The 22,559-nt window shown below is 38.8% G+C and overlaps 1 protein-coding gene across 8 annotated transcripts in view; it reads right to left on the bottom strand.

Annotated features, from left to right (window-relative positions):
- Positions 1–22,559, bottom strand: part of TP53BP1 (tumor protein p53 binding protein 1) — a 96,294-nt gene that overhangs the window by 49,204 nt on the left and 24,531 nt on the right. For 7 of the 8 annotated variants that reach the window (XR_009606043.3, XR_009606041.3, XR_009606042.3 and 4 more), the window contains exons 2-12: positions 21,459–21,648; positions 20,698–20,882; positions 20,399–20,492; positions 19,880–19,964; positions 12,001–12,134; positions 11,269–11,427; positions 10,762–10,891; positions 8,798–8,964; positions 7,095–7,221; positions 6,068–6,162; positions 2,962–3,170 (exon numbers count right to left, since the gene is read on the bottom strand). Coding sequence is in view for 5 of the 8 variants with exons in the window: in XM_078448562.2 (XP_078304688.1) it covers positions 2,962–3,170; positions 6,068–6,162; positions 7,095–7,221; positions 8,798–8,964; positions 10,762–10,891; positions 11,269–11,427; positions 12,001–12,134; positions 19,880–19,964; positions 20,399–20,492; positions 20,698–20,882; positions 21,459–21,465 (1,392 nt within the window). In the remaining 3 variants the exon portion in view is untranslated. Of the gene's footprint in view, positions 1–2,961; positions 3,171–6,067; positions 6,163–7,094; positions 7,222–8,797; positions 8,965–10,761; positions 10,892–11,268; positions 11,428–12,000; positions 12,135–17,976; positions 18,113–19,879; positions 19,965–20,398; positions 20,493–20,697; positions 20,883–21,458; positions 21,649–22,559 lie in introns of those variants that run through there. The other variant, XM_060618748.2, reaches the window with a different exon arrangement.

Below are 22,559 nucleotides of genomic sequence, written 5' to 3'. Positions count from 1 at the left end.
CCATGAGATCATGACCTGAGCCGAAATCAAGACTCAAACACTTAACCAATTAAGCCACCCAGGTGCCCCCAAAACTAGTTTTAGGTTTTTTTGTTTTGGGTTTTTTGAGAGATAGAGAGGCTCAAGTGAGCAAGGGTGGAGACAGAGAATCCCCTGAGGGGCAGAGAGAGAGTGAGAGAGAGAAGGGGGCCTCACTAGAAACGGGACTCATGTTCACCTAAAGCAAGCTTCGAGCTCACCTGAAGAAGCAGGGCTCAAGCTCATGAATTGTGGGATCATGAATTGAGCCAAAGTCAGATGCTTAACTGACTGAGCCACCCAGTGCCCCCAAAACTACTTTTTTTTTTAAAGATAGTTGAGGAAATCCCCCAGAAAATTAAAGAGAAACAACAAAACAAGAAAATTCCAAAACTAATTATTTCAACATCCAAACAATAAGTATTCTATTATAGGAAAAATTTCAAATAAGAACAACCTCCAAGGACTACAGTGAAAAGGAAGTGAGTGATGCACCAGGCACAAAAGGCAACAACACAGATTAGAAATTTGGAGTCTCCAAGAGGTTTCTTCAAAGAGATAAAGTTTGAGGGCCTCAAACATCTTGAGGAGATTATGACAACTGGTGGAGAGCCTAGGATTGATGGAAGAAAATTGTAGAAAACTAAACAAATGCAACAATTATCAATTCCAGAATAAAAACAAGAAGCGATGTAAACATGAAAAATAATAATATTCCACAGATTCTGCTCTGAATGGTGTTTACAATAATAGTGTTCATAATAATGCAAACTCAATCATGATTTAAACAAAATTATAATGTAACTGTACTAGGAAGATGGAGAAATAGCTAAAAAAATTTTTTTTAATTTTTTTAATTTTTATTTATTTATTTTAATGTTTATTCATTTTAGAGAGAGAGAGAGAGAGAGACAGAGCATGAATGGGGGAAGGCCAGAGAGACAGGAAGACACAGAATCTGAAACAGGCTCCAGGCTGTGAGCTGTCAGCACAGAGCCCGATGCGGGGCTCGAACTCACGGACCGCGAGATCATGACCTGAGCCAAAGTCGGTCGCCCAACCGACTGAGCCACCCAGGCGCCCCAGCTAAAAAAAATTTTTAAAGAATGCGTGAAAGTATAATCATGATATGTAGAGTTACAGAGATAAATAACACAAGAAAAAGCCTTTCTACGAGGTAGGTAGTATCCATATCTCCATATGATTTGATGAGGAAAGTGAGGCTCAGTTTTAACTCGTCACAAAGGTAATAATGGCAGCACCAGGAGTTAAGTCTAGAAGTTCTGACTCCAGAGTCGTTATTAACCATGCCACCAAATCGCTTCTGATTGGCATAAAATGTAATTTTTAACAAGTTTTAAAACTCCAGAAAGCAATTAAACTACTTTCTTCCTAATGTCTCCTCTACACTAAATTTAAAATGTATTTCATTATTATTCATTTTTAAATATACTTTTGTTATAACATCTGTAAACTGAAAGACATGAAAGAAGTTTTCCCAGTAACACTAAAAACAATCCTCCCAATTAGTCTGTTAAAAGGAGGCATTTAGATTGAACATATAATATAGTCACTTAGATTTAGTTAAGGACCTTCAATTCACTATGAATAAAACCTGCACTTTATTTTTTTAGTATTTAAATTTAGAATTACACAAGAGAGATGTTAGTTCTCCCTTGCTTTTATAAAAGAAGAAAACTGACGTCTCATTTGAAAACTAGAAACCAGGGGCGCCTGGGTGGCTCAGTCAGTTGAGTGTTGGACTCTAGGTATCAGCTCAGGTCGTGATCTAATGGTTCCTGAGTTCAAGTCCCACACTGGGGGCTTGCCGTCAGCACAGAGCCCACCTGGGATTCTCTCTATGTCTCTCTGCCTCTCCTCCGCTTTGTTTCTAAAAATAAATAAACTTTCGGGGCGCCTGAGTGGCTCAGTTGGTTAAGTGGCCGACTTTGGCTCAGGTCATGATCTCGCAGTCCACGAGTTCGAGTCCCACATCAGGCTCTGTCCTGACAGCTCGGAGCCTGGAGCCTATTTCAGATTCTGTGTTTCCTTCTCTCTGACCCTCCCCCATTCATGCTCTGTCTCTCTCTGTCTCAAAAATAAACGTTAAAAAAAAAATTAAAAAAATAAATAAATAAATAATAAATAAATAAACTTTCAAAAAAAATTTATAAAAAAAGAAAGAAAAGAAAACTAAAAACCATCTTGATACCCTCAGTACAGGAATGTACTGAGGGAATTCGCTTATGGTACATCCACTCAGAGAAATATCATACAAGTTTTCAAAAGACAGTATAAGGACTATGTAACACTGAAAAACCATTATGGTGCAATGTTAACTGGAAAAAGAAGATGAAAGTTGTATGTTCACTATAAATAACTTTATTTTAAAAAAAGCAGGTGTGTGGAAAGACAAAAATGATAGTAGCAGTTGTGTTAAAATAGAATAATGATTGGGGCGCCTGGGTGGCTCCGTCGGTTAAGCGTCCGACTTCAGCTCAGGTCACGATCTCGCGGTCCGTGAGTTCGAGCCCCGCGTCGGGCTCTGGGCTGATGGCTCAGAGCCTGGAGCCTGCTTCCGATTCTGTGTCTCCCTCTCTCTCTGCCCCTCCCCCATTCATGCTCTGTCTCTCTCTGTCCCAAAAATAAATAAACGTTAAAAAAAAAAAATTTTTAAATAGAATAATGATTAATACCCCTTTCAATTTTGCACTAACATTTTCAAAAATTTAAAGACCTAGTATAAAATTTAAACATAAGTAACTCTGGAAATGTTCTAAGACTAGATTGTGATGACAGCTGCACAACTCTGTAAATGTACTAAATATTGCTAAATTATATACTTGAAATCAGTAAATTTTATGTTTATACATGATACCTCAAAAATTGTTTAAAAAAAAAAAAAAGACATTCAGAGGAAAACACTTTTTCTATAATACTCACATGAGAAAATTCAGGCTGGGATGGGATAGGCAGTGACCCAGGAGTGAAGACTGGTGTGCTCTGAGACACTGGTGTTGAGGCTTGAGGTGATATAGTGGGCTCAGATGGGAGAGGGGGGCGTTCTATCTCCAATGGTTCTTCATCTTGTAGTTTCTTCTCAAAACACTCTCCTTTTCCTTCTGATAACATGGACATGTCCATTGGCTCATCTGGTTTAAAACAGGAAAAACAAATTGAGAAATAAGCACTCATCAATATTACTCATGTTCCAATACCACTAGTAACAACTGTATCACAGCAATTTCCATTCCTAAAAAAATAATGATTTAATTTTCAGAAAAGCTGACAGATTAATAGTAGACTGAGTCTAAGAAATCTAGCAATGCTTTCTTCCCCTGGGAGGAGGAAGGTCCACACTCTCCAAATCCTCAGATATAGATTTCATTGGGGTGGGGGAGGGGGCATTCATCTGGGGATACCCACTCATCCCCTTGAAATGTTAAATTAACTCAGCTCCTCTGAACCCCTTTCCCTACCATTACTCAGTTTTTCCACAAATTGTATGGGAACACCCACGTTAATGTCACCTAATTTAACCATCGTATATTCTGCCACAGGCCTTGAGAGGCAGCGAATTTATTCACCACTCCAATATCTACTTATTTATGAACTCATTACATTTGCATTAACAATTGCTAAGCAGAGAGAAATGAATGCCAGGAAAATACAGAAGAAGAAAAAATCTGTCAGTGCCAATCAGCAGTGATTTATCAAAGAACTAAGGGTAAGCCACTAATCCTGAGATAAATTGCTCAAGAGTGAAACACAAACACACACCACCACCACCTCCCCAATGCTTTCCCATAGTATACTACCCACCTGTAGGCTAACAGGTTCTTCCTCAGAGCCAGCCTAGCTAGCTAGGTCTTGATTTATCAACCCTTTTTCCCCTATTTTACAACTTGACCCCAAACAGGCTTCCTTCTAGACCACATTCACAAATTATCTATATATACCACTAAGTTTTTCCCTGCCACCTACATTCATGCTACTGACTATACCTCACCTTGGTGCCTACCCTTGCTGCTTTGCTTGATTTAACCTCACATTCCAGTCTAATGCTAGGTTCCAGATCTGGTGCTGCAGGGCATGCTAGCACAGCTGTGCTAAGTATTTTCATTACACCGTTTCAGTTTCATTTTCATCTCTCTCGCCATGACAAAGTACTTATTAAGGACCTACTGTTCTAAGCACTACATATAAAAAGGTTAATAATTTTAGAAAGAAAGAAAAGAAAGGAAGGAAGCAAGCATATATAGAGCCACAAACAGTTATGCACATGTTAAGCAAACACACTAAATCCAAAATACAATTGACAGGAGAAAATACAGTATGTTATATGAAAGAATAAAAAAGAACGCTGAATCATATATATAACATAATCCCAAGTCTGTAAAATACTTCTTTATGCATAGAAAATACTCTGAAAGGAAATATATCCAAGTGCTAATCATGTCCGGATTGTGGTATCCAGGTCACTTTTATTTTCTTATTACTTTCCTATGGGCTTTCCAAACTTTCTACAGTGAGTATTAATTATGTTTACAATCATGGAGAAAGTATTTTTAGTATAATTATATTTATGTGATATTCAATTTTCACACTATAAATAGAAAAAATGGTTTTAAGTACAAACCAAACTTAACTTGCATTAGGATTTTTGTGGAATGGATTGACTTTTATTTTTTACTAAAGATATTATTAATCATGCTATGCTTAATATGATACCAGTCTATTTGGCTACCTACAATTGACTTCAAGACAAACAACAAGACCCAAATTTAATGGCAAAAGAAAGTTAAGATTACATTTTGTCATGGGTAAATTAAACCTGAAAAAGTTAAACATATTTCTATATTTATATCACTCAAGAGTAGAGACAGCAGGATATCATAGGAGGCATATAAACAGATGAGACCATAGGACCTGGAGGCAGCTGCCAGAGTTCAAATTCTGCCTCTATGACTTAGTTGTGAAATCTCTCTGTGACTCCATTTCCTCATCTGTAAAATGGAGATAAAACATCTACCTCGGGTTGCCTGGGTGGCTCAGTCGGTTAAACATCTGACTCTTGATTTTGCCTCAGGTCATGATCTCACAGTTCCTGAAATCAAGCCCCATGGTGGGCTCTGCACTGATAGCACGGAGCTTGCTTGGGATTCTCTCTCACCCTCTCTCTCTGCCCCTCCCCTGCTCTCTCTCAAAATAAATATTTTTTAAAATTAAAAAAAAAAAAAGAGTAACACCTATTTCTTAGTATTGTTGTGAGGGTTCAATTAAAAAAAAACAAAAACAAAAACAAAGAAAAGCACCTAGAGCCAAAGAGAAGCACACCAAACAGTGCCTGGCATACCGTAAGTGCTTAATAAATATTAACCATTATACCATCATTGGTATGTGAAAGAATTAAAAGGAGAAAATCATGAAATTTATTGGAAAAGACTTCGTAAAAGTAGTAGGAACTTAGAAATACCTTGAGTGACTGGATATAAGACTAAGAGAGAGTAAAAGAGATATAGATAACGAGATAAATTAAGTAAAAAGGAAATCTTTCTTGTGAATAAAGTAATGTAAAATCACCAGGTCCTCAAAGGAGGAAGTGAATGAAATCAAAATTTCTATGACCTGCTCCTAGCCATTCTTTGACTAAAACTGCTTGATGATAACAAAAATAACATTTAAATAGCAAAAGAAACAATTTTTGGTTCCCTTTCCCTGGAAGCATGTCAACATGTTGCTGGAAACTTCTGGGTTATTAGTAATAAACCCAGTTCTTCACTAATAAACTAATATAACATACTATTCTGAGTTCTATCTTAACAAATTTTACCCTACAGATCTTTTTAAAAATTAAGTCAAAAATACAGAATTCTCATAAGAATGAGCCCCTTATACTAGGCCACATCCCTGAAGGGGAGATAGACATGAGTCCTACTGAATAGTTTAGGTCACAGTGTCTGAACATATAAAGAAACAGTACGTTCTGCAAGGCAGAAGAAGTGCTGCTGCTCGTCTAATCTGAGAGCAACAGATCACGAGAGCTCACCTTTTCTCCCTTCTTGCTCTGTGGGACTGCTAGGAACGATAAAAGGGGTAGATCGGAAAGCATCAGGGGAAGGAGCAACAAGATCTGAGGAATTCCTTTATATAAAGAGAGAATCACAGGTTATTGTACCACAGCCACAGTTGTGCATTTGTTTTTTACTTTCTGATAGCAAAAATATCTAAGTCATCCAAACAAATCTTATTAGCAATCTCTCAAACATCTACCTGAGGCTGATGGAAGAGCCATGAATAATACTTAACTATTTCTCACACCAGACATATCCAAAATTAGAATTAAAAAAAAATAATAATAAGGATAAAGCCATATGATTATAAGAGAAATAAACAATCAAACACAAGGACATCATGATTGCAAAGCAAGATGACAAAGAGCTAAAAAATAAATTCACGTGCAAAACTGAGGTAAAAATACTCCAAATTTTACCTAATATTAGAAAGATCATGCACATTTTTATTTCAAAAAAAAAGCAAATCTCTTTGCCATAACAGCGAGATAAAGAACTCCAACTAAGGTCAACTATAGTACAATCTATTCTCCACCCCTATGCGGTTAAATGGAAAGAACTGCTGGTCAAATAGAAGAGCAGTATGCTTGTTTTGGTTGTATAACAGAATATAACTGGGCAGTTTCTGTCTACTGAAACAATTGGGCTACTATTATAAACTTCCAAATGGGGGAGTGCCTGGCTGGCTCAGTCAGAAGAACATGCGACTCTTGATCTCAGGGTTCTGAGTTCGAGCCCCAAGTCGACTGTAAAAATTACTTAAATAAATAAAACTAAAAAAAAAAAAAACCAAAAAACCTCCATATGGGAAAGCAGAGCTACCTGCCTTCAATAGGTCCACTAAGTTCTTAACCCCAAAATTCTAAAGCCTAGAGTTTGCTTTTTGGAGTTTGCTTTTTGATTTTAAAAATAATTCTAGACTAGCAATTTCAGCTCTTTCAACCTTAGCCTAAGACCCTCAGATACATGTTTCTTTGGCAGACCTATTTTAGGCTTACTTACGTGGAAAGACTCTCCTGAACAAGGGACCTCTGACCAGAGAGCTGCAGGAGGTGCAGAGTGGTGGCAGGTGTGGAAGCCAGAGAACATCCACCTTCTTCCCTTGAAGGAGTAGAGCAACCATCAGAAGCTATTTTAAAGAGAGAGAGAGAGAGAGAGAGAGAGAGAAAATCTAGTTTCATTTGCTTCTCAGATTGACAATCCTGAGTTTAAAAAAAAAAAGGAAGAGGAGGAAGAAGAAAGCAAGCAAGCAAGCCACTCAGTACTGCAAACAGTAAGATCAATGTTTCCAACCATGTTCCAAGAGAGCAGAAACTGTTTTCTAATAGTAGTACAATCAATGGAATGCCATGCTAACACAAATTCTAAGTGACCACTAAATACCATCCTCCCTAAATTACGGGTTTCTTTAATATAGAATTGACAAAACATATTCCTTAGTCCTTTCCATCATGATTAAACCTTGGGAGGAAAAAGGTAGAATCCTTATCCCTCTGCTTGGCTGCTCTGCTTCTTGTGAAGCTTCTATTGTAAAACAGCAAGTAAGCCTTTTATTCCAAGGTCTACCTATGGTGAAGTAAAGCTCATGCCATGAAACAGATGGCAGACGTAAAACAATGTGCATCACACCTGATGATATGAATGCAGTTTTCATGATTAGAACCTGGGCCTCCTCAGAGGAGACAGAAAATACTAATGCGTTAATAAAAGAATACAAGAGCAGCCATTATTGACTTATATTATGAACAATCTCCTGTTGGTCACTTCTCAGCAACAGACAGGGGTATTAGCTGCATTAATCCCAAGTATAAAGGAATTTCTTTCTGCTAGGCCATAACTTCCTATTTCTGACAGATGAACTAACTAATAAATAGATGAGTAGGCAGACTATTGCCCAGGGAATTATGAAAAACTTAACACTTGATTACCATGATATTAAGATCTGAAGACCTATGATGACTCTAATAGCTATTCTGTCCTTAATATTAAATTTACTATATTATTCCTCAAAATCTCCATTTCCAACACAGAGAGAAAACTATGTTAAAATGTAAAACAGGGGCGCGTGGGTGGCTCAGTCGGTTGGGCGTCTGACTTCGGCTCAGGTGGTGACCTCACTGTTCGTGAGTTCAAGCCCCATGTTAGGTTCTGTGCTGACAGCTCAGAGCTTGGAGCCTACTTCGGATTCTGTGTCTCCCTCGCTCTCTGTTCCCCACTGCTTGTGCTCTGTCTCTCAAAAATAAATAAAGATTAGGGGTGCCTGGGTGGCTCAGTCGGTTAAGCGGCCGACTTCGGCTCAGGTCATGATCTCGCGGTCCGTGAGTTCGAGCCCCGCGTTGGGCTCTGTGCTGACAGCTCAGAGCCTGGAGCCTGCTTCCGATTCTGTGTCTCCATCTCTCTGACCCTCCCCCGTTCATACTCTGTCCTCTCTCTGTCTCAAAAATAAATAAACGTTAAAAAAAAAGAAAATTTTAAAAAATAAATAAATAAAGATTAAAAAAATTTTTTTTAAAAATGTAAAACAGCAATCATTCCCAAAAAGCCTTTCTCATTAATCAGTTAGAAATGTATTTTCCTTCCATACTACAAACAAGTCTGCATACCTATAAAGTGCCTTCTAATTCAAACAGTAGGCTCAGAACAATAATAATAAAGTTTAGATCTTCGGAGAAGAGGAGCTACAGCAACTAATCACTCTTTTATACCTGTTTTATTGCTCTGGTCAAACAAGTCTTCCTGAGTTGACAAAACCTCAGGCTCTGGGGACTTCTGAATCTGCAGTCCACCTTCCAAAAGTTCTTGAGCAGGTATTTGTTCTTTTGTTTCCACAGCAGCAAGAGATACTTTGCGACAAGGAGGCATGTCCTCTGACCTAGGAAATTCAAACCACCAGGAGAAAAAGTTGCTATACATTCAAATGCTTTCACCTTTGAATTAAGATTTTCCTGGGGCACATGAGTGGCTCAGTCTGTTGAGCAACTGACTCTTGATTTCAGCTCAGGTCATGATCTCATGGGCATTGAGGTTGGGCTCCACACTCAGCATGGAGACTGCTTAAGATTCTTTCTCTCCCTCTGCCTCTTCCTCTCTCTCAAAAAAAAAAAAAAAAAAAAAAAAAAGAAAAGAAAAGAAAAGAAAAACGAAGAAGCCTTTCCTGTTTTGTGTTCTCTAATAATTTCAAAACTTCCAGGGGCTCTATTTATTCAAAGTTGAAACAAGCTACTTTTTATAATGACATGAAGACCTCAGCCCATTTAAAATCTTGTCTCAGTCTCTCACACAGCAATTTTCCAACTTTGCTCACAGCTGTGCAGCATGCTGTCCATGATTTCTCATGAGTGATTCAAGGATTTTTGTTACATATACTGTTACCCACGTGAGCATGAAGGATTCTAAACCAAACCACAACAATGCCAGTCCTAATGAGGACTTTCCACAAAGTTTAGATGTGAATTATCCTCTGTGCTATTACCACACACATTATCTGCTGCTGACCTTTTCCATTTGTTCTGCTCAACCTCACCCCCAAACCAAGAATCCTTCATACCAATACCACTCACACATGTAAAACTCTCATTGCTGGCCCCTTTCCAGAGACTTGGGAGGTTCGCCTATTAAAAAGTTAGCAAAACTAGCTACAGGGAAACTTCCTAAAGAAAAACCTAAAATGTCAGCCCGTGTGAGGGTGAGTGTTTTGTATTAGAAAGACAACTTCTCTTGGGGTGCCTGGGTGGCTCAGTCGGTTAAGCCTCCGACTTTGGCTCAGGTCATGATCTCATGGTTCATGGGTTCAAGTCCTGCATCAGGCTCTGTGCTGACAACTGGAGCCTGGAGCCTGCTTCAGAGTCTGTGTTTCCTCTCTCTCTGCTCTTCCCCTTCCCCTGTTCGTGCTCTGTCTCTCTCCCTCAAAAATAAACAAACATTAAAAAATTAAAAGAAAAAAAAAAGACCAAACAACTTCTCTTGATAGTCAACTTTGTTCAGGACTCCATTCCCCACCATTTGTATTGAAGGAAGTTATAAGAAAATACTGAATGCTTATTCAAGTGCTTATTCCCAAACTGGACGCATCCCACTTTTCCTCTGCCATATCCAAACGTGAGCTGTTGACCAGAGGCAATGCAGTTTGGGACACGATAATCACCAGAGGCACAGCAGAAGGATAAGCCCAATTCCTACCAATTCCACTATAGGACTTGGGAAAAGAATACGTCCATAGCTATACCATAAACTATTAGATGTAGGATACATGACGACTGAAAGCAATCTGGGTGTTCCTCAATTATAAGAACAGTAAATTTTCAAATATAATATTCATGTGATTCCTCATAACACTAGAGATAGAGAAAATAGGAACTCCTCCCACAGAGACAGTGTCTCTGTAGACAAAGATCAGAGAGGAATGACAACCAAAGATTAAGGAGTCATGATTACAATTAACGGCAACAATAAAATGGCTTTGTAATATGCCTAAAGATAAGGACACAGTTAAGAATTCATAAATAATTAGTTTCCACTGGACCAGAAATATGCACAGTACAAGGGGGGAGGAAAATCAATAATTTCTAAAAATGTTTCCATCTAGCCAAGTAAAACAAGTATGAAACTTAAAAATACTTTCTAGAAACTATAAAGTACTATAGCAGAAACCTAAAAGAGCAGAGTTTACCTTGCAGGTGGTGAACTTTGCTCATCTACCACATGTACATCCTTACTGGGCTGTGCTACCACAGGGACATCCTTGCTGGGCTGTTCTGCCATGGGCATATCTTCATTGGACTGTTCTTCATGCTTAATTGCTTGAAGTTTTAGAAGACAGGAAGGAGATACTTAATTTTCCAAAGTACTAGAAGCAGTCCCAGATGCTTTTTTAAAGGCAAAGATTTAACAAAAGAAGTCCAATTTGAAAATATAAACAGACATCAATGCAAAAAGAAAATAACCAGTAACCTTAATCAAAACTAACCAAACCAAACTAAAACAAACCTTTCCAAAAGTTTTAATCTGCAACCCATCAACTAACAAGTATTTGCCAGACAACTCTGCAACCCTACTATATTAACTTGATTATATTAACCTAGTAGTTATAAACTGTATTAAGGAATGAATAACTAGCTCTAGCTTAGGACGAAAATGCTTATAAACAATTCCAAATGCCAAAAAACATGTTTCATACCAATATTAGCATCCACATCAGACAGCCCAGTGTAACTAGAGTTGGTAGTTACTGGCAGTACAGGCTCTTTGTCTACTTCATATGTCACAGTATGTTCTTCAACATCCTGGCTCTGGGAGAGTTCCAGAACTCCAAAGCCCAACTGTGCTGGGGCAGGATCTAGAAACAAAACCCCAAGAAGTTAGGTAGCATCCCACAATATTATGCACTGTGTAAGGTCCTGTCCCTTAGCAAAACAAAAAGGTCATTTTAAGTCCTTCACAAGAAAGCCCTGCCTCCAAAGTTTTTCAAAATAGACTCAAGAATAAAGGCACTAAAAGTGAAAGGGAAAAATACATAACAAAACAAAAATTACATATTCTAAAAGCTTCTGAGCACCTAACATATAGGTAGACTATGTCTACTTTCTGAAGATATACATAAACCATACCCACACACACAGTAATTCAGATTATACTTCCACCCACAAAGCATACATTCCCAAAATATTTGAAAACCAAATGTAACAAGAAAAAGAGTCAATATGCAGAAAGAGAGCTATCCAATGAGCATCAAATTCTTGAACATCAAATTAGGGGGAATATCTTAGACAAATGCGACTTTCTTAATGACTATCCTCATTTTAATGATGAGAAATCTATAACCTGATAACAAAGAGAAATTTGGATATCTTCATGCTTATGTTAAAGGGACTTAGAACAATCTACTATCTAGATAAAGGCATAAAGCTACCTTCAGCACCAAGGGAGTGTGTGGTAGTATCATCTCTAATATCTTCTTCCTTTTCCTCCTTCTCCTTCTCTTCTACCTCCTCTTCTTTCTCTTCTCCCACAGGAGGAGCAGATTCCACTGACATTCCCAAAACACTACATGGAAAGACACAATCATGTGTTCTCAGATAGGTTGGGACACTTTGCTCAAAGCACTCTTCTAAATTTATTGTAACAGCCCACACACCAACCACCTCTTACGCAAATTTGAAAAAAGTAAAAAGCCTCGCCCCCATCAGTGCTTCTTTCTACAGAAAGCACCTGAAAGGATAACAACTCAAAACGCTGCACTGAATTAAAGAACACAAAATATTTAACAGAAGAAAGGAATAAACACATTTGAGTTTTCACTTTCTCCGAAAAAATATAAGCAGGGAGAGAAAAACCTTACTCTCAAGAGAATAACTGACAAGTGACACAGTAAGATATGCATTGGATATGCAGTGAAGGGACTCAAAGATACATCAGCTGAACCAGACACAGTTCACCAAAATATTTAAGAAAATTTTTTAATGTTTATTTATTTTTGAGAGAGAGAGAGAGAGAGTGAATGCGGGGGAGGGTCAGAGAGAGAGAGGGACACAGAATCCGAAGCAGGCTCCAGGCTCCAAGCTGTGAGCACAGAGCCTGACCCGGGGCTCAAACTCATGGACCACGAGATCATGACCTGACCCAAAGTCAGAAGCTTAGCCGACTAAACCACCCAGGGTCCCTACACAAAAATATGTTAGTATAAAAATCTTAGACTACATACATAGAACCAGAATGTCTGAATAAAATTCTGGTAAAAGGCCTGTATATTTAGAAGAAGTTAAGATTACAGGTCAAAAAACATAAAAGTAAAAGACAACAATCAGGAAAAAATACTACAACAAATAGAACAAAATAACAGTCTCCCTAAAATAGAAGGAATTCACATGAAGAACCCCAAGACATAGGTGAACAGACAGACAACTCATAAAGAAGGAATATAAGTATCTTAAACATGTAGGAAAATAGAGAAAACAACTGTTGCCCATCAAATTGGGAAAAAAAAAAATTGTCAATACTATACTACTATTCAGTGCTACCCAAACCTGAGATAAGCACTATCATATACTGTTTACGAGACTCAACCATTGAGTTTACTATAAACTAATAGAATGTTTCTGGAGAACACATGGAACATTTGCAAAAATGTTTCTAAAAAAACCTCCAAAACAATGTATACACCTAATAATTTCAATAATTTCAATTTTAAGAAATAATTTGAAATGTAGAAAAATCCTTATGCAAACTTATTTCTCAATGTTTACTGTAATTAAGAAATACCTAGGGGCGCCTGGGTGGCTTAGTCAGTTAAGTGGCCAACTTCAGCTCAGGTTATGATCTCGTGGTTCATGAGTTTGAGCCCCTCTTTGGGCTCTGTGCTGACAGCTCAGAGACTAGAGCCTGCTTTGGATTCCGTGTCTCCCTCTTTCTCTGCCCCTCACCCACCCACCCTCTGTGTCTCTCTCATAAATAAACATTAAAAAAAATTTTTTTTAAACTTTTAAAAGAAAAAAACTTCAGTAAACTTATTAAGAGTTTCAACTGTCGGGGCACCTAGGTGGCTCAGTTGGTTAAGCAGCCAACTTTGGCTCAGGTCATGATCTCACAGTTCATGAGTTCAAGCTCCACGTCAGGCTCTGTGCTGACAGCTCAGAGCCTGAAGCCTGCTTCAGATTCTGTGTCTCCCTCTGTCTCTGCTCCTCCCCCACTCATGCTCTGTCTCTGTCTCTGTCTCTGTCTCTCTCTCTCTCTCAAAAAAGAATAAACGTTAAAAAAATTTTTTAAAAAAAGTCTTAACTGTCATGGGAAAAACTCCATGTTGTTAAGCAAAAAAGTCAGCAAACACAAAATTTTACTCTACACATGTCAGCTATCAAGTGTGCACACAAAAAAAGTAGGAAAATATGTCAAAATGTTTACAGCAATTAGCCTCTGGGTGGCAGAATTATAGATAACATTTTTTGCTTCCTTGAAGCTTTCTACACATTTAATTATTTCATATAAAGACTACTAAGCAGAACTATAATGAGCATAAAGAGGTGAACACATAAATTTGCAAAGTTAGGGGACCATGATCCAAGGAAAAGGGACTAGTAAAGATTTTCACACACAAAAAATAGAACATTACCTATGTAACCAGGAAGACTAGTTACATAACCTCAGGAAATATAGCCCCAAGTTGAGTTTCTTGGGAAACAAAGTCCAAGAGCAAACATGACAAAATGTAGAAGAGCAATGAAAGACAGCACAAACCATATACTTTGGCTCTTCTTCAGTCTCCTTTAGTGGTTTTCCTTCATGTCCCTCCCTGACCTCTAAGTTCAGTGAGTCCTTGGAGCTCTTCTCCATCTTTACTCACCTCCTTAATGATCTTACCCAGGCTCATGGCTTTGAATATCATCCACATGCTTATGACTTTGCAATTTAAATCTCCAGCTTAAGTCATTCCCCCTGAGCTCCATCCAGACTTGCACATCATCAAGTGTCTCCAATTGTTTATTGAAAAGGCAGCTCAACTTCAACATGTCTAAACCTGACCTTCTCCTCTTGCAGTCTTTTTCCATCTCATCTAGCAGCAACCCCATTCTTCTAATACTCAAACCAAAAATGCAGAATCATTGTTACCTCCTTCCTCTCATACTCCACCATCCAATCAGCCTTTGAATCCTATTTTCAAAAAACCCAGGGGTGCCTGGGTGGCGCAGTCGGTTAAGCGTCTGACTTCAGCCAGGTCACGATCTCGCGGTCCGTGAGTTCGAGCCCCGCGTCAGGCTCTGGGCTGATGGCTCGGAGCCTGGAGCCTGTTTCCGATTCTGTGTCTCCCTCTCTCTGACCCTCCCCCGTTCATGCTCTGTCTCTCTCTGTCCCAAAAATAAATAAAAAACGTTGAAAAAAAAAAAATTAAAAAAAAAAACCAGAATCTCACCACTCCTCATCTACTTCTACTCTGGTGTAGCCACAGTCATTTTGCCTAAATTATTTCAATAGTCTCCTACTTGGTCTTCCTGCCTCTGCCCTTGCTCCTCCTTCAGTCCATTCTCCTTTTTAATTTAAATGGATTTTAAATTTTTTCTCCAGCTTTATCAAGGTACAATCAACAAATAAAAATTGTACCCTCTTCTGTCTACTCTTGATCCAGCAGCCACAGTGATCCTATTAAAATCTAAGTCAGATCATGTCATTCCTGTTCAAAACCCTTAAATGCCTTCCTATCTCAACAAGAGTAACAGCTGACTTCCTCACAGTAACCCAGAAGGCCTTACATATTCTGGTGCCCCTTACTTTTCTGACCTCTTCTCCCAATTCTCTCCATCACTCTACTCCAGCCATGCTAAACTCCTTGCCATTTCTCAAATATTCCAGGCACACTCCTAACTCAAGGCCTTTGCACTTGGCTGTTCTCTATGCAATGATTGCACTTACCCCAGATAACAGCAGAGATCACTTACTTAAGAATTTTCTTAATGTTTTTTTTTTTTTTATTTTTGAGAGACAGAGCACGAGCAGGGGAGGGGCAAAGAGAGAAGGAGACACAGAATCCAAAGCAGGCTCCGGGCTCTGAGCTGTGAGCACAGAGCCCTATGCGGGGCTTGAACTCCTAGACCTTGAGATCATGACCTGAGCCAAAGGCGGACACTTAACTGACTGAGACACCCAGGCACCCCACTCAAGAACTTTTAATCAAATGTCTTATCAGCCAAGCATTCCCTAAGTCACCCTATCTAAACTTGCAACTCCTTTGATGTTTCCTATCCCCTTCTCTGCTATATTTTTCTCTTCAGCCCTTATCAGTTTCTAACATACTATTTACTTATTGATCATGTATTGCTATATCCCATACAAGAATGTAAGCTATATTAAGGTCTATGATTTTTTTTTCTGATCCTCTGCATCTCCAAAATTCAACAATGCTTGGCATATAGGAAATATCCAATAAATATTTGTAAAATGATCAGGTGAATCCAAACAGGCTTGAAATAAATCAGATTATAGGCAAAAAAACCCAGTCCTAATGGTTAAACTTTTCTCTACTGTCTAAAACTAATGGAAAGGAAAACAAAGGTTTAAATACATTATTTAGAAGTACAAAAGTAGCTGACATAAGAACTAAAATAATTATCAATAATTGGGAGTGTATGGAGTTAAATCCTCATCTTTCATTATGGAATTGAATTGTCTTAATTTGATAAAATAAGAAATGGCAGTATTAGTTTTACAATATTGTAAAATATTAGTTTTACAACATTATTGAGCACCAGGAAGATAACCTCTCCAAGAAGTTAAAACACACAGCGTAGCCTCTGTGAAAGGACACCAAGGGTGGGAAAGGACTTTGCTTTTAATTATAAGTTATTTTTAAAATAAATTATGTATTTATATTACTCTGTTAAAAATATTTGACAGATCTCACTAAAATTAAAAAACTGCTCTGTGAAAAACCTTCTGAAGAGGATGAAAAGATAAACTAGAGTGAGAAAATATGTGCAAACCAGATAGCCTACAAAGGACTAATAACTAGAATATATAAAGAACTCTAAAAACACAGTTTTTAAAAATCCAATTAGAAAATGGACAGAAGACATGAACAAACATTTCCTTGAAAAGGATGTACAGATGGCAAATAAGCACATCAAAAGATTTTTAACATCATTTGCCACTAGGGAAATGCAAATTAAAATAATGTGATATCACTACACATTTATCAGAACAGTCATAATAAGAAATTGTGACAACACTAAATGCTGGTAAAAATGGCGAGAGACTGGATCTCTTACACTGCTAGTGAAACTATATAATGGTATAGTTACTCCAGAAAGAGTTTGGCAATTTCTTAAAAAACTAAATATACAACTACCAAACAGCCCAGCAATTTCCCAATGACCATTTATCCCAGAGATAGAAAGATTATGTTCACTTAAAAACTAGCACACAAAAGGTCAGAGCAACTTTATTTGCAATAGCCAAAACCCATATCAATCCAGCTCTCCTGCAACAGGTAAACGGTTAAACTGTGGTATATCCATACCATGGAACAACTACTGGGCAATAAAAAGTAATGAACCACTAATATATGCAACAATTTGGACAGACCTCCCAGGAGTTATGCTGACTGGGGGTGGGGGGGGAAGCGGGGGGGGGGGGGGGAAGCGGGGAGGGAAGCCAATCCCAAAAGGTTAATGTATGATCCCATTTACATAACATTTCGAAATGACAAAATATTACAAAGGACAGTCTTAATTAGCGATTGCCAGGAGTTCAGGTAAGACAAAGAGGTGAATATGGTTATAAAAAGACAGCACTAGGGTTCCTTGTGATTCTGGAACCATTCAGTATGTTGACCACAGTGGCAGATACAGATGTAACTAGACTTTATAAAAATTCACATACATGAATACAAGTAAAAGTGGGGAAACTTAAATCATTCAGTAGATTTTATCACTACAGATATCCTGGTTAATATACTATAGTTTTGCAAAACGTTACCATTTGGGCAAAGTTTATAAAGGATCTCTCTCTACATACTATTTCTTACAACTGCATGTGAATCTATAATTATCTCAATTTTTTAAAATGTTTAATAGAGAAGGGCACCTGGCTGGCTCAGTCAGTGAAGCATGCAACTCTTGATCTTGGGGTTGTGAGTTAGAATCCCATGCTGGATGTAAAGAATACTTAAACATTTTATTTTATTGTTTTAAAGATTTTATTTTTAACAGGGAAATAAAACAATCTATATTTCTTTAGTATACTTTAGGATGCTCCATGTTTAGGACCATCAGCTTAGATCAACCGAACACTAGGTAAGAGAGGAAGATTTTTTTGGAATTTTATGCAAAAAGTTCACAAGCAGCTTTTTAAAAAATACTTGCATTAACGAATAAATACATACAAACGGAGATCAATATACCTGTGTTTTGAAGAACTTTCATTCTCTTGGAATCAACCCCAAATCCTTTCTAGATTCATGGCCTTTGCACTTGCAGTTCCCTCTGGAAAGCTCCTCCTCCCACCAGCCACTCTTCTCCCCAGCTCTTCAAACATGTCTAACAAATTCATATTTATAGTTTAGATCACATTCCTCAAAGAGGCTTACCCCTATCACACAGATTAGGTCATATTTTCTTTCTTTCCTCCCTCTTTGAAATAACAATTGTAACTGAACAGCTGTTTATGTAATGATTTAACACCTTTCTCCCTGTTGAATTGTAAGTTCCATGATGGCAAAGCCCCTTTAAAACACCTTACCACAGTGCCTGCACATTTACTGAATGTAAACGTTCAAGGTTTTTTGGTTTTTGTTTTGTTTTGTTTTTTTAGGGAAAGGGCAACACGTCAATGCAAAAAGGGAAAAGTGATAGTATGGGACTTCTCTAACAGCACTGCTTCACTTATGAGGGGTATACATACTTCCTGCCCCCACTGGTTCAAACCGAGGTGCTGGGCCACAAAAACACAAATAACTTTGGCACACGTTCACTTTAAAGTATCATAAATTTAAATGCCTACAGAAAGCAAAACAAGGTAACAAAAAGGGGTGAAGTGGCTAAGAACAAAAGCAAAAGTACTGCAATAAAAGATGAATAATTAACTTCAGTGTCCACATACAATAGTAAATTGTAGGGACTATGACAGACCAGAGCACTCATGCTCACCTATGCAGAGGTTAGCTGCTACTCACAGCTCTAGGCAAATGTTACCAATAATACAAAAGTTGCATTGCCTCTGGACTAGTAATGCCAGAAGCTGAAAATCCAAGTTTTATGTAAAATTTCCCCATTTAAAATTCTATCAATTATTTCAAATATATTTTACAACCATGTGTGGGCCAAAGACAAGCCACCTGCAGGTCAAAATAAGCCCACCAATTTGTAGATTGTTCCAAAGCACCAACTAATAATTTGGGAGAAAAAACTTATGTGCAAACAGAGTATTAAATAGAAGGCAAAAAAAAGGGGGTGGGAGGGCATTTATTTTTTAGATAAAACCATAGTCTTTCACCACCTCAACCTGACATTCTCCTCTTTGACTAGCTCCCTTTTCCTACTCAGCCACCACAAGGCTCCTGAAGTTATCTAAGTTCTCTTTTGATTTTAGTAATTTCAGGCAGAAGACTAAGCACTGAATAGTAAAAAAGAAAGAGAAGGCACTGAAGTCAGGAGGGCTCAGAGCTCAGTTGCCACTTATAAGCAATATATTCTAGAACAAGTTATCTAACATCTTCACCCATCAGTTTCCCCCTCTATGTAATGGAAAGAAGATTATGTCTTCACTGTACAGCTGCTCTAAGGATGAAATTAAATGGGAATATGTATCAAACATACAATTCTGACAGAGGATCCTATCCTAACAGAGGATAAACTCAAAAAATGGACAATGTAAAACTACGCATAAGACAAAGTAAAAATTGAATACTGTTTAGGGTATGAATTAATAAACATCCTGGGTCTAAAACTGGTAATTTAGCTGGTAAATGGAAAGCATGCCTAATAGTTTTGATAATATGCCTAAAGATTTTTTGATTATTTTTTCCATTAAGTCATATCTATGCTAAGAATGAAGAATGATTATTTACTTTACGTGTACAATACAAATCACAATTTGAATAATACAAGTGTAAAAAATGTTATTACCTTCACAAAAGAGATTCTGGCTACCAGTACTAATGTACCAGTGAATATGATCCTCAACTCCCACTATCTAATTCACAAAAATAAGATTAATCCCTTTATCATTGGGATGAGGCAATAGGTACAGATAAAAGAAATGATCCATTAATAAATTTAAATAAATTCCTTCCAACACTAGTATACCTGCTTGTCCTGTTTGGCTGAGGTAACTGTTCAATGACCTGACTGATGGTACCACCTGTGTCCAAATGAGAAGAATCCATAGGGTCTGAAAAAAAAGAGTGGACATTAGTACAAAAGGCATTTACTACCGAACTTTAATACCAAACTTTAATACAAATTCAGAAATGTGGACAATATCAATCTAATCATCTACATTAAAAAATCAACTTTCTGGGGCACCTGGATGGCTCAGTCGGTTAAGCATCCAACTTCAGCTCAGGTTGTGAGTTCAAGCCCTGCATCAGGCTCTCTACTGTCAGCACAGAGCCGGCTTTGGATCCTCTGTCCCCCTCTCCTTCTCCCTCTCTGCCCCTTCCCCTCTGGGTCTCTCTGTCTCTCAAAATAAATAAATAAGCTTAAAAAAAAAAAAAACTTTCTGAGTGCCTTATACGCATTCACCACAACCACATAATGTTTAGATCCACCCAGTTACAACAAGCGCACTCTTGCAAAAGGGACTATTAGCTTTAAACATCTCACCTGCAGCTTTGTTTTCTTTCAGATGCTCATTGAACCCACTATTACTATCTCCTTGTTCTTCTCCAGCTGTTAGTTCAGGATTGGACACAACATCCTAAAAAACATACATACATAATATCCCTACTACATATGAAATAATCCAAAATAAGGCATACTTTTGTGAATGTGTTGATTTCGTTTTTCCAACCAATTTTATCCAAAAGATAGAGATCTCCTAAGTACTTAGATGTGCTAATTGTTCTTGATTAGATAAAAAAATAATTTTTCCTCAATCCTTTCCAAACAAGATTATCACTCACCAACACAGGGTTCTCTTTGTGTGTCTGTAGATTAGGAAGGTGTCGAGATAGCAGACTAAAGCGAGAACCAGAATCATCTTCTAGAACCTGGCTTTCAGGCTGAGAATCTTCAATTATCAGGCAAGGAGTGTCTTGCTGAGAGAAATCTGAATCCAACTGACTTCCAGTAGGGTCCATCTGCTCCCCTGGTATGGAATAACAAAAGATCAGTTCTGTGTAACCTACTAGCTTTCCTCTCGCAGTCTGAGCTTAAATAATGGGGCGGAGGTGCAAGAACTAGGAAAAGGGACCAGTCTAGGACTCCAATTAGATTATATTTATAATCGCTGCAAACACTTTCCTATCAAACCTTCCAAGGCCTTATTTCCTCGTTATTTACTATCAGTCTGCCAATCCTTCTCTTCCTCTTCTTTTCCATCACCTTCCCGTAGACACCCTTTCCCCTCCTTCCTAACCTCTTCTCTCCCCGCCTCTTTTTCCATCCCCCACAACTCTCCCTGCGTCTTTCTGGCGCCTCTACCGCCCCCCAAAAGGCTGCTTTGTAATTTCTGTTCGCCAGAACACTCACAGCCCTTCACGTTTACTCACGACCACCCAGCCTTCTTAGCTACTGCTTCCCCACCCCCTCCTCAGGGCCCTCCAACCCTTTCCCCGTCACCGCCGCCATGCTTGCCACCCCGCCCCCTCCGGTCAGCCATCCCTTCAGACCCGAAACCCAAGCCTTCAGAGCTCACTGCGCCCCCACTTTCTGCAAACGGTACCAGGCATCCCGGCGGGAGATCACTCGCGCTCGAGCTAGAGGTCTCTGCACACTCCCCAGCTCCCTCCAGCTCGATCCCCAGGTCGCCGCTGTAGCCACCGCCGCCACCGGCCGCGAACTCCCCCTTTTCCCGTCGCGTCACGCAGTACCGGCTCGCCCATTCGCTGCTGCTGCCCGCCACTCAAGAAGTCCTGTGGATGATTCGAGGTTGAGGCAGAGTCCCCCGCCCCACGTAAGAAAAAGGAACACCGCGGCGTGTTTCCATGGCAGCATGGACGTTGCAGGCCCTCCTCCTAGTACAGCCAGAGAATGACAGTATCCTTGAACCGAAGGGACCTTGAGAGGGCGTGAAATATATTCCCCTGCCTCCAGGACAATTGTGTGTACCACTACTCAGATATAAGAGAAGAGACTTCTTTTCTATCGTTCATGCACTTTGAGGCCCCTTCTCTTACCTTCTTCCGTAGAAAAGCAGAGGGTTCCCCAATTTCTAATAAAAGGGCAAAGACAAGGATCCAGGATGGCTAGTACTTCAGAGCTGGTGAAACTGAAGACAGACAGGATGCTTGGGGTTTTACCTGTGTCACTTAGAATCCCTTTTGTGGGCCTCTAACTGAATTCGAGGGCCTCACATTATGCCTCTGACAGTTTAGGTTTGGTTTGGGTTTGTTTTTTTTTTTTTCCTTTACATTGTCTGAGGTCCCCAATAAAGCATATTTTTTCCCATTGCCCTCTGCAGTCTGGAACGTAGGTCAAGCTTCACATTCGCTTATCATTGCCCTCTCTTTTATGAGATTGAAACCTAAGGAGACTATAGCCCCAGACATTTTTTTGCACTTCCCATTGAATTAAGCAGGGTGATTCTCAGACTCCGTGGAGAAGAGAACAGCTGCCGCCCCTTTAACTACATGACCTCAAAAATCCCTCCCAAGCCTTGAGAGTCTATTATCCTAATTATGGTGCCAGGGTCTTATAGAAGGTGTGGCAGCTGGGACTTGTTTTAATGAAGTAGACACCATAAGGAATATATGCTTTGTTTTATTTAAGTGGTGGTTGGATCTAGAATGGAATTCTAGCTAGAGCAGCTGTCAGTGGGGAAAGT

This window comes from Panthera onca, chromosome B3 (assembly GCF_046562875.1).
Source record: "Panthera onca isolate mPanOnc1 chromosome B3, mPanOnc1 haplotype 2, whole genome shotgun sequence".
Taxonomy (NCBI): Eukaryota; Metazoa; Chordata; class Mammalia; order Carnivora; family Felidae; genus Panthera; species Panthera onca.
The sequence above is the reverse complement of the archived record's forward strand: the minus strand, read 5'-3'. Positions and strand labels throughout refer to the sequence as shown.